We start from the raw sequence: 13,403 nt of genomic DNA, 5'->3' as shown, positions 1-13,403 counted from the left end.
TCTTACTTTTCAAGACAGAGCTCTGACTTGCAGCCTCCAGATCCGAGTAAGACACAGACTTGCATATGCATTAACTAATTTTTCCAGTAGCGATGATATATGGAGAAAGATAACTTATTTTCTTGATACAGATCCACAGATCCTAAAATAATCATAGTTCTAGTCCAAAATGAATGCAAATTGATATCAGTATGCTGCATATTAAAGCCCATCTGATGCTGCATGTTGAGGCATTCAAAAACATTATTTCTTTATCACAATTTATAGATGTAATACCTATAAGTAAGGCTTACCAACACAGTGGTGCAACAAATGCCCACAGACATTATAAAGCCTAGAAAAATTATTTCTGTCCACTATAAATCAGCCAAAATTGCCCTCTTCTCTCCAACTCTCAAAACACTTACTCCCTTTCACTTTGGTAACAAAAGCTGTTTTGTCTTTGATGACACTGAAATATGCTAAAAGATGCTAGAATAAGTTGTCTCGCCCTAAAGTACTTGCAGTCTAGCAATCCAGAAAAATTTTTAAGGTCAACAGAGATAGAATTTAATATGCTGCTATGTGGAGGATTAACACTTCTAAGTTTCTAGTGAACCTCTTCAGTTCTCGTCTTGGAAATATGAAACTACTTTGCAAACGAAGTGAAGTCATTACTATTTTTACTAAATAACATTAAATTTTTTAGTGCTTTAACAAAAGAAAATATCGAAGTAATTTCCATTAAAGGAAATTACGTCTTATCTGCTAGAGGGTAGAAAGGCATTACGGAAGAGCCTAGATAGCGATGGGCCAAAGTAAACCAAATGAGTTTCAATAAGGCCAAATGTCTTGTCCTGCATTTTGGCCACAACAACACCAGGCAACTCTACGGGCTTGGGGAGGAGTGGCTGGAAAGCTGCCTGATAGAAATGGACCTTGGTGGACAGTCGGCTGAGTATGAGCCAGCAGTGTATCCACATGGCCAAGAAGGCCAATGGTATCCTGGCTTGTATCAGAAATGGTGTGGTGAGCAGGACTAGGGAAGTCATCCTCCCCTGTACTTGGCATTGGTGTCTTCCTCCAATTACTGCAGGAGATGGTTCTCTCTCTCTCTCTCTCTCTCTCTCTCTCTCTCTCTCTCCATTCTTCTTTAATTCTAGAATTAAAGTTCTACTGGATCAAAAAATGTAAGTTTCTTTTTTTTTAATTCAACCAATGTAAATATTCCTCAAATCAAAGCACTGTCTTCTATGCTACCAGGATTTTAGATCAGTAATATTTTTTTTTAATTTCAATTACTAACGCTAACATGGCTGAATGGTCATTCAGAGCTCTGTAAATATTGAGAAAATTCCACAAAAAATAAATCTGCACACAACAGTACAGTATGCCATGAACACATTAGTCAAAATGGAAAACGGCCACAGAATTTTTTCTGGGCTGCTAATTCTACAGTATTGGCAGGAAACACTAGCATATAGTGAAGTCGGGACTGGCACTGGATTTCATTTTCAATTTCATTTTCAAGCTCTGAAATGGATCACCTACAAAAGCTGAGTAAGATACCTACTTATATTTGCTCCCAATTTCCATTTCTTAAAATGAAGGATACTAACACATTTAACGCAGAAGAAAATCTTATAATCTCAAACCACGGTCAATTTTCCACAGTGCATTTGTATTTGCATTTAAGTGCATTCAAAGGCAAGGTTTGAATTTGCTCTGAATTTTCTAATTCCTAGTGAATAGAGTTGAATTTTAAGTCTCATTTAATATAGCAAGTTGTGTATTGGAACAAGGTGCTAGGGGTCTATTTTTTCTCTGTCAGACAAGAGAACTGCTCTTTTTCCTCTGTGACTTAGCACTTACTGTTATGAATTAGTAGATGTCTTTGTAGAGAGAATGGAGTTCGGAACAAAGCTTTGCATTCCTCACACTGGAATGGTCTCTCTTCAGAATGGGTCTGCAGATGAAAGACAACATGTCAGAAGAAAGGCTCAGAGAAATCAATTAGCTGTCATTACAGTAATTATACTTAATTTTCCAAACTGAATTCAGGAGGGGGATATATTAACAATTTGAAATATCAGGGGACAGAAAATTAAAACAATCTTTATGCCATTATCCTGAACCCTAAAAGCCAACAAAGCTGCCTCTGAATTAATGTACCACCTCAGAAATGTTGTATGCAAATAGAAATAAAATTAAGGAATAACCAGGAGGAAAACTTTAAAGTTCAGTTTCATTTCTGTATCAGAACTAATATTGACCTTAAATACTTTCTAACGTGAAAAAACATATAAAAATACATGTACACAAAACCCTGCATTTTTTTCACTTAACAGTAGAACTGATCTACCTCAGGACAGTAGTCTAAAATTTAGCAAAAATTTCTTAAATTATATGACTACTCTTGCTTATCTTTATTTCAGCTTCATGTTTAAAAAGAAATAAAAAGCGCACAGAAGCATCAGAATTGATTTTTGTTTGCTGTAGTAAAAATATACCATAGCTAAGAAGCAGCATCAATAGACTTCAAAAAGAGATAAGTAGAAATAGCCTTCAAAGCCATAAATAAAAGAAAAGGCTAAGATTGGATGAATCTCACAAACAGCAGAGTTGCTGAAGCACATTTCTTTTCTGGAGCTTGGGAAACATCCAGCTTCAACCTACTGTTGTAAATTTTTCTTTTCCACTCCTTATTTCCCTGGTTCTATCCCCATAGTAAGTTCAGATAGTAAATTCATCTGTACAATCTCTTATCTACTTAATTTGCTACAATTTTTCATTAAGGGAATAATGTTTTTAAAGCATCCATGTCTGAACATTGTTTTAGCTAACAAGAACCTTGAGGGGGCAACTATAGTGCCAAGGGCAAATGGGGATGGACAGTGTTTTATAATATGCATGATATTAAACAAATTCATTTTGTAGGTTAAGAGTAAATATTGATGTAATACATATGTACATTATACATTTCTGCTTATGGCAGAAAAATTCGTAATACCATAAGACATATGGAGATATCCTTTAAAATAAGGAGAAAAAAGGACTATGAGAAGCCAGCACAAATATTTAGATGTAGACTCCTGGCCTCAAACTCAGACTGATTTTAACACAAATGTCCTCTCACGTAAACAGAAGTAGAAAAACATTAGAGTACTTGCAATGTTATACAGAGGTTTTAGATTCAAAGTAAATTACTTGAGTCCAGTCGATGTTACTTAAAACAAAAAATCAAATGGAGCACTGTCAAATGTGTGGAATATATTATGCATTATAAAAAATATGCTGAAAGTTTCAGTCCAGCTCTTGGAGGTTTACATCACAATCTGCATTAGTTGACACCCTGATTGGCAGTCTCAGCGGTCAGACCAAGGATTGACAGGACATGAAGAGACTGAACTACCTTCTCACCTCAACAGGTGGTTCCTCCAGAACAGGGTTGAGACATATTGACGAGACACTGTGGGGAAGCTCGCAGTGCTGATGTCTGTGCTGTACCTGTTCTGTGGATAAATAGAAGGGTTCAGTCTCTAGGGCTGTCAATCTGGCACCTTTCACGAGCGCAAAGTTCATGTCATTTACTTAAAAAAATGCCCTATTTTAGAACACTCACCACTTGAGTGATAGTTCTGAAGAGTGCAGTCATTTGTATATAAATTCTTAGCATTCTCTTGCCAGTTCTAGTCTTTTGACCAAAATAAAAGAATTCATCCATATTTCTGAACTTCAAATGTTTAACTAGTCATACCCACAAAAAAGGTGAAACTCATTTGCTCTACTTATGACCAGTCCAGAAACAAGCTACATATATCACAAAAAGCAATGAAAATCTTAATGAGCAGAGGTATATCAGCAAACAAGCATATTAATTCTGATACTATCCACCTTTTTCCTACTGACAGGTTCCAGAAAAGAGATGGCTTCCAGTAAGAGTATGGTGGGAAAAATTCAGGAGCCAGGAGTTAGACTCGATGATCCTTGCATGGTTCCCTTCCAACTCAAGATATTCTATGATTCTATGTTCAAGGCAAATCTTGAGATGCGTAACACCACAGCTCTTCACTCTTCATTCAGTTATGCAAGTTTGCGATCAACTATAGAAACTACAAGGTGGGCTAAGTATACTTGTCAAGCTTACATTAGATCTCAAAATACAGCTAACAATTTCACTAAAAGCTGCTTGAAGAGTCATCATACACTAAATATATACATATAATTTTCTATATAATAGGATATGTATATATCTGGGAAGCAGGCATACAGTGCACACACAGATTAGCTTGGGTCTAAGTTACATAATTAATATGTACATAGCAATACAAAGCAATAGACTAGTCCACACTTATACAATTATATATGTGATTTTATTTTCAGAAAAGGGCCCTACTAGCAGCTTGTAAAATGCAGTAGATTGATCTGGCTTTGAATACAAAAAAGACTGTTCTCATATAAGAAGTATTCTAGAATGGTCTTCCACTCAAATAAGATTTGCTAAAGTCTACAGCATCAGAATTCATAAAGAAAGGTGGTCATACTAAACAATCTGAGTTGAACTCTCATTTTATGACCTGATTCAGAGCGGAATATAAGCAGTACATGTTGCCAATATTGCACTTAGTTTCAGTAACTTGATGTTCTACAACTGAAAACCAACTTTAGACAGCTTTCAAAACTGTCTAAAGCTTTTACTGTAAATCAGTAGCAAGCTGAGTCTTGCAATGAATTAAATGTTTGGATGCAGTACTGCAACTCCTTATAATCATAGTGTGATGGGAAAGATTATATCTACACCACAAAAATACCATTATCTTCTGCTACTATTTCATCAGACCTTTTGATCAAGCTGGGGAAAGGAAAATAAAGCACAAAACAAAAATTGATGTATCTCCTTTACAGCAGGTCCAAATTGTTGAATAAATCTTTTCACTGTTAAAATACCAGCAGGACTATGAACAACAGTATAAAGCCAAAAAAGAAAACAACATTAATTTACACATTTCCCTCTACTTGAATATTCATTAGGCAGAAGAAAAACATAATTTTTGAATTCCACTTAAATACTTGAAAATAGAGTAATGATTTCTTTTTAAATTTCCTTGTTTTCTCTTGGACAGTGATTACAGTATTTTGAAAGGTATAGAAATTGTAGTTGCTGGATTATGCTCACTCGGAAACAGTGCAGACACTGACATCTATCATGAGAAACTGTACTAAACTAAGAGGTCATGTGCACTTTTTGGACAGTTGTATGATCGAAGTAACTATGAATGGGTTGTTATGGAATATCTCATGGCAGCCTTTTCTATAATAGCATCTGTAAAAGTTTAAACCCAGCCCAAGGCTACCCATTCCCAATAGAGAAGATGAGGGAGTGCAATTGTTTCAATTCATCATGCACTCCAAGAACAAATAACCTTGGATTAACAGTAAACCCTTTAAAATCCCGTGTCTGGTGACATACTTCTTCTCACTGTCATAGCTCATATTTTATTCTCTGAATTCATTCTCTATACATAGCAAAGGAGCAGATGGAAGAAGAACTTAGCATTGTCCTGTACAGAAGTAACCTGAATTATACGGCATAGAAGATGTACCTTCATTCAGCCTGACCTGGATGAAAAACGACTCTATCTGTAACACAATGCCCATCTCCTAATTTCAGCTATTATTGTATAATGCTATTTATACTATTATTTCCAGAAAAAATGAAATAATTTTCTTCCCATGTTCACTCAGACATTTAGTCTGAGCTTTTTCAAAACACATCTGAACTAGTTCCATCCTGCATAACAATTCTCAGCACTGACATCTTCAAGCAAGTGACAAAGCAAACTTGCACATGCACCTACACAGAGCAGTGTAGTACTTGTCTGCAGCAGCAGTACACCGGAGAACTACCACAAAGGCAATAACAGTTCCTGCCTCTCAGATCCACACCTGCAAGGCTGCAATGAGTACCAAGTTAGGGTTTACATTTCAGTGCTCTACTGAAAGACTAGATGCTCTCATAGCTAACCCACTGTCTATCCTCCAGCAAGATCCTGTGAAATGCAAGGATCTAATCTCCTCTGCACTTTGAGAGAGATTTAAAAATACATGTTGTGAGAGCCAAATTTCATTTTGATTCTGATACTTCCAAAGTAAAAAAAAAATCAAATTAGCTTCCATAAAGGAGTAGCAAACAACAGCAACAAGTTTCCATCTCAAACAACAAGAATTCAAAGGTACAAAATGCATATCCTGTTTCTTATTATGAATAAAATATAAAAACCAATGTAATATCTTAAGAGATCTTACAAGTGTGATGCTATCAAACTTGAAAATTTGTCTTCTGTCAAACACTGTTGATTTAACTGTTTTTAACTACAATACCCACCATTCCTACTGCAAAGTTCCGTTACCAGCACAGTCACTGTATTCTGAAAGTAGTCTAATTATTCAGTCTGATTTTTTCTTCCTCCAAAAGAAAAAAAAAACCACAGAGTGTGGGCTTAAAGGAATACACATCTAAAGATTCATTAAAAACCTGAGTAGCAGAAATACATGGAAGAAAGATAATCAATAAAGAATTAAATTTCTGCTCTTACTCATTCGACTTATCTGTGACCAAGCAACAGAACTCTTGTTCTGTACCCCTTGCAGTAGTATAGCCCTCCCAAAATCACGGCACTTTAAACTGTTTTTGCATCTCAAACTCCACATACTTGACTTGCACCTTAAGCTTTATTTGTGTGTGTATATATATATATATATATACACATACATATATACATAATGTCCTCCATTATCTACTATCTCTCCTTGATTACTTTGTTAAAGGTAATCTGGGGACTGAAAACGGGAGAGCCAGATTAGCCCAAATCTAGGTGCATAGTTATGCTAGTTGATATCTTTAAAATCTTGATACTGAGTATAGAGACAGGCGTTTCAGAAAAGCATTTCAGGAAATCTACATCCATCTCTCATCTCTCAGGCTCATCTCTTTGTTCAGCAAGCACAATCAAAGAACTAATTGTGGATGGGTGAATATGCACAGCTGTTTGGGTATATAAACGCAGGTAAAAGTTTCTTTCAGGGTTGATTCACAGCCAGTACCATGGGCAGATAGGTTCAGGAAATAAGTATTCCAACATGCTTTGAAGAATTCTGTCAAAATTGGGTACTTGCTACATTTGTATAAATTTTACTATTTCTTCCATTAAGTGAAGCCTCTAATCCTTGTCAGACACAAGAACCAATTCTGCAACATTCTCGTATGCAGTCCTTGCTTATATTAGTGGTGAAGCTGTTTTGAATACTGAACTGGGTCAAAATGTTTGCTCATTATTCATACTTAAGCCTGAAGTCTGTTCTCAGCCAAAATTCTGTATCAGTCATCAACTGCAAATTAACCTAAGGAAATATGTTACAAGTATTCATTGAAGATATAGCACTATCTTTCCAGATAATATTCTATGTATTTCCTTAGAACATATCCAATTTGTGAGATTCTGCCACATTTTATTAATAACTCTAAAACAAGATAGCATATACCATGGCATATATGGGAGCTAATCTTGTCTTTCAGCAGATTTCTCCATGCTTTCTCTTTTAGACCATCATCACCATTTCACCCTATGAGAGGCATTATTATTATTCTTACATGATTTATGGCTGAAAGTGCAAAAGATGGTGTAAAGATCCTGTGCCAAAATCCCAGATGGAATACAACATGAGCCAAACTGAAAAAGACTTCTAAGTAAGGGTATATCAGTTTCAGCAAGAGGGGTAAAAAAAAAGTGGGAGTATAAAAAAATATAAAAATAAAAATAGTGCCAAATACTGGGCATAAAACTAGAGGGGTTTATTCTGTCTATTAATTCTGAAACAGCAGTCATGGATACAGACTTGCCATTAAAAACGTAAGTTCGAGTTAAAATTAATGGCAGGCACTATGAAAATTTGGTCAAATAGTCCAACAGTGAGAAATGATTACAACAAGACTAAAATTTGTTTTGTTCAAATACTATCTTTTTTTTCTTTAATTTAAAATTGAAGACATTTTAGATTAGATAAAAATTTAATTTGATATCTTAATGTAAAAAAATAAAAATACTGGGAAAGTCAAAATGGAAAAGTATTTAATGCTTTTAACCAAGCAACTGTGATTTCCCTCTAATTTCCCTTTTTTTGTTTGCTTGTTTTGCTTTATCTGGAACTCATATCTTATCTTGAGATTTTGGTTATAACAACATTCACTAGAATATATATATATATATATAAATATATATATATATATATATACATTTTTCAATACTTTACTCCCATGTTTATAAGCATGCCAGAGCTTAATGATCAACATTTTAAAAGAAAAAAATCTGCAAATCTGAGGCTGGCAGATCTGTAAACAACAACAGCAGAGTGCTTTACCTTCTTGTGATTCTTGTAAACATTTCTGTGGGCAAATCCCTTTCCACAAAGCTTGCATTTATAAGGTTTATCTTCACTGTGTATTATTTTGTGTGCAGTCACTTGATCAAGTCGTTTGAAGGACTTATTGCAAACCTCGCAGGTGTAGGGGCGTTTTTCTGCAGAAAATGAGTGGGGGACATTTAATCTCCTGTTTATACAGGGGGAGAAGATGAAAGGCAGAGACAGTCATCTCCTCAGAGAGATTTCTGCAATTAAGTCAACCCAATTAAGATTAAACCAATTAGAAAGACATCTAATGCCCTTTATGTTAGACAGTTAAGTCACTTCACAAAAGATGAGCCATGGTGTATCTAAAGAAATTGGCACATTCTTTGCAATAATCATTGCTAAAACTAAATTCTGATTAATTAGCTTAAATCAAAAGAGAATGACTTCAAAGAGGAAAACACTGTTTCCAGATTAGAAATGTGAAGGAGGGCATGACAGTTTTTAAATGTTTTAAAACTTAATTAACAATATACATATTAGCTTCCAAAACTAAAAGTTGCTATGCAAAAAGCCTTTGTGTTTCAACTGGTGACTGCAACTTAACTACATTAACACTCATCCAAAAGTGTCAAAAGCAAGCTAAGAGCCCTGAAATATAGATTACGTTATGAGAAAAGAACTTTTGGTGTGGACTGATACAAAAAAATATATATATTTATTTACAAGCCTGTGCAGTTGCAAAAACCTGCATTTTTAAATGTCAACGTATGAGACAACAATGCCTGTGTTTCCATTGTGTCAGCTGATGTTTCTAACCACTGATGAAAGAATAGAAACACTAGATTTGCAGTGATCAGAAATTCTGGCAGAGCCAGTTTGTGTCCTGCTGCCAAGCTTATGAACAGGGAACTCCCTGCTCACAGTGATCTGTTCTGGCAGAGGAGGACAGGCATAATGAGGTACTTGTGTCATCTACAAAATGGTGTGGGGAATGATACATTTTCCTCTGAATGATAATTCTGTGCACATGAGCCCACATATATATATACGCATATCTGCCCTTTTATCACAGATCTCTGGCTGACAGCATAACCCAGCTCCCATCCTCTTTTTTTTTTAACATAAAATCCCACTCAGCAGTTCTTCACAGCCTCTATATGCCAAGCAACAATCTTTTTCCCCATCCCAGATAGTTGAAATCACGTACCCCAGATAGCACGAAATAGAATCTTGACAAAGCAGCAATAGAAGAAAGTATACAGCATTACACTTGGAATTTTGAAAGGCTTACAAACAATAACTTAGATGTTTTCCTTGGAACATGAGATTTGCTTGAACAGCCCAGGACAACATAGAATTCGCCAAACATTCTATTTCTAAGTGATTAATGTAAAACTGAATATATGCTAAATATATCACCCACACATACATAGGTTTGTGTCATTTTAATATGTTACCTGAATGAGTTATCATATGGCGTTTTAGCTGGTTAGCTGAAATAAATCTCTTGTCACATTCCTGACACTCAAAGGTCTCATGAACCTGCAAAATGAGTGTTTAATGATAATTAAATACCTGTCTCAAACAAGATCACATATCTTACATACATCTAAGTTCTCCAACAGACTGTGGCTATTTCTAATTCACTAGTTACACTAATACGCGGGGTTATTCTGTGATTTTCCCTTTGTTAGTCCCCTAAGGAACAAAATCTCTCAAAACTAATATTCAGAACTAGGAACAAAAAAATCCCTGAAACAATATTCAGAAACAAAGACTATGCAAAATCACAATATTGGATCCATTTAAAATATCATTAATGTGAAAGAATAAAACAACAGATGCAGAATATCTTTTCAGAATATTTCCTTGTAATGAACTAAACATAAGTAAAAATAACACAATAACTACTTACTAACTACCATAATAGTTTTAAAATACCAGTACAATCAAACTCTATTAGGACTTATCTCTACTTGTAATCTCATTAAATACAGGTGTGGTTTAAAAATGACTGCACTTCGTCAAATTGCTTAGAGACACTTCTGTTGAGAATTTAACAGTTCTTAGATTCACACAGCACAGTGCATTTCCACTTCTATAACGTACACATAATGCATGCACAAAAGATATACACAGACATAACTAGCAATCATCTACCCTTTTTGTTGGCAATATGTGCTGTCTGCTCAAGAACATGGCAAAAATCAAGCTCTTTAAGGAAAAACAAAAACAAAAACAAAACAAACAAACAAACAAAAACTGAAGTAACCACACGGGCAAAATAAATTATTTTACTCTCTTTCTTATTTAATCTGGGGGAGCTGAGGCAACTCCTGCAGCACTCTTTACAACACCAAAGTCTCTTCCAAGTTGAGGCAAAAGGTGATACTGCTTGTCTTAAGAGCTTTAAGGGCAAGACAGTGGAGGGGCAGCAGTAGTTCTTAAGTTGTAAACATAGTAAGCCTGAGCAGGATTTCAACATCACAGCACATACTGTCATCAAGGACTACATGCTGGAAAAAAAATTAGAAGTTGCAGTTGAGAGCTGCAATCTCTGATACTCAACTACATAAAAATTAAACCTGTGCTTTTGTTTACCAAAATCACAAGATATACACCAGTTCTCCAACTATTCAGATAACAATTCACTCTCCCCTCTGCGTTACACTTCCTTTCAGCAGCCTCATCTTAACCTAGTCACAGTGCAACTGAACATTCATTTCAGCTTTTCACAACTGCAGCCTTAGACAGCAAAACTTCCAGGCAGAGATCACATTTCATGAAGCACTTTTGAAGATCTCTAAACTTTCTGTAGAAGAATCTAGCAGCTAAAAATAACAAACATTAAAGCTTCAACACAACATTTGGAGGAAAAAAACATTAGCACAGTTCAGACAGCACAGTAATGACTTCCACTTAAAACAAACATAGGAAAAAAACAAACAAAAAACCAACGAAATTCTCCATAAGAACCTCTTGTGTTCTATGCTAACATAACATTAGTTTATTAAAAATTTTGCTCTAACAAGTAGTTGTGCTGTTTCCTCCAATCTCTACAAACTTGCATACCTTGGACAGCGATGTTCAACCAAATACTTACCCAGAACCAGGTGGTAAACTCAAATAACAATCAGTCATTTGAAATACCCTGTCTACCCACCTGCATCACAGGTTGATATATACAGTCCACTATTCTACCTTTTCCAAAATTATCTCAATTTTGACTCAGATTGTTGACTGAAGCTTACACTAACTCTGCAACCAAGTACTATCAGAATCCTGCTAGAGTCTCCTGGTTTCAGCTTAGCAAGTGTTAATAGCACAGCAATGTTTTGGTGCTATTCAAAACGACTTGTAAGGCACCTTAAAATCTATTATTTAACAGATCAGAACCTAAGGTTGTGCTGTACTTCTATCCAGCTGTCTGATTTTAATTTATGACCAGTTTTATAAATAGCCGCACTGAACATATCTGTGTTCAGACAGAGGCTTGTGTGCACACATTAAAAAGCTACAGCTATCAAATATATATTCTATAGCTAGTACTCTAATCAATTCTTCAGAAATCAGGCACAGTCTGATGTGCATATGCATTAAATAGCTGCAGTTATCAAGCATATATCTATAGCTGTCACTCTTCAATCAATTATTTAAAAAACTACTCAAATTCATAGTAAAACAGTAAAAGATAATATAAATATAAATACAGCAAATATTGTTATGAATAAAAATGTTCAACCAAATTTTCATTAAGAAAACTTGTGAAGTAAAGTATTTATGAGTACACTATGCAAATTCAGTCAGCCTGTAATATTATAGACAAGTGATTGCACAAAGATTTATTAGTATAACAAAATTACTCCCATTAGGGGACTGTAACAGCTATCACCGTAAACATCAGTTTAATTACAGTCAGAACATCCTTACAAATTGTTTCACATAGCTTTGAAGAGCTTCCTCTTCAGACAACAGCTTGCTAGGTGCTACAGGAACTAGCAAGCATGTGAACAAAATTACTGTTTATTCAGAAAAATATATGCTTTCATTAACAAGACCAACAACCTTAAACTTTTCACAAGGTAACTGAAAAGCAAAAGGTTATTCAAAGGAGCTTTGGGGAAGCAAATGAAGTAAAACTTTCAAGGTACAAGTCACCCATGATAAACATTTCCAAAAACTAATCTGAATTTCAGTCTACCAATCCAAGAACTGGATAAGACTCTGCACTGGAAAACAGAGTTTTAAAAGAGCAAAAGATACCAGCGTATTACATTCAACTGAAATTACTCCATGATTCAACATTTTTAAAATAGTGTTTGACATTTGATTTTCACTACATTTCTGTGACTTTACAGTGATCACAACAAAGACTACACAGTAAAAACAGTGTGTTGGCTGGTGTTCAAATGAAAAAGGATAGAAAAAAATAATGGGAGGCATATGAAACTGCCAGGTGAAGAAAGACAGAAAAACAGGCATGAAAAAGAAAATCACAGAGAATGTTTAGATGCAACTTTCCCTGGCACACTTTTGCAGGAAATCCCTCTCTGTAAGACAGAAAGAGCACTAAGGTAAGAAGGAGTCAAGGTTTGGTGTTTTTTTTCCATATAATTTCTTAGAACAAAACTAGTGGCTTTTCCTTGTTTCTCTCAATTTATCTCCAAGACACTACACCACAACAAGTCTTAGCAGTCAAGTACAGTCCTGCATCTCACATAGTGTTTTATAACACTTCCATTACTCAGTGTACTGTAAGTTCCTGTAGTGCATTTGCTGAGTCAAATGTTGCTGGGATTCTTTTTTTCTTTTTTTTTTTTTTTTTTTTTTTTTTTTAACATTATTATGTAATTCAGCAGTCCAAATCATGGACTAAAATAAATATCAGGTAGAAGGTCACCACTTTTCAATTGGAGGACAATACAAAAAGAAAACAAGTAGATATAGACAAAAAGGAAAATAAGAAAATAAGAAGATAAGGATGACCTCAACAAGCAGTAATATTGGTGGATTGA

At 35.1% G+C, this 13,403-nt stretch overlaps 1 protein-coding gene across 6 annotated transcripts in view; it reads right to left on the bottom strand.

Moving 5' to 3' along the window:
* The window catches only part of PRDM5 (PR/SET domain 5), a 103,881-nt gene that overhangs the window by 34,165 nt on the left and 56,313 nt on the right, over positions 1–13,403 (bottom strand). For 4 of the 6 annotated variants that reach the window (XM_048942675.1, XM_048942676.1, XM_048942673.1 and 1 more), the window contains 3 exons: positions 9,846–9,930; positions 8,398–8,555; positions 1,852–1,945 (listed from right to left, as the gene is read on the bottom strand). In XM_048942675.1, coding sequence (XP_048798632.1) covers positions 1,852–1,945; positions 8,398–8,555; positions 9,846–9,930 — 337 coding nt within the window. Of the gene's footprint in view, positions 1–1,851; positions 1,946–3,399; positions 3,492–8,397; positions 8,556–9,845; positions 9,931–13,403 lie in introns of all 6 variants that reach the window. The other 2 variants (XM_048942674.1, XM_048942678.1) reach the window with 2 other exon arrangements.

Source organism: Lagopus muta, chromosome 4 (assembly GCF_023343835.1).
Source record: "Lagopus muta isolate bLagMut1 chromosome 4, bLagMut1 primary, whole genome shotgun sequence".
NCBI lineage: Eukaryota > Metazoa > Chordata > Aves > Galliformes > Phasianidae > Lagopus > Lagopus muta.
Note: the sequence above shows the minus strand (reverse complement) of the source record. Positions and strands in the feature narration are given on the sequence as shown.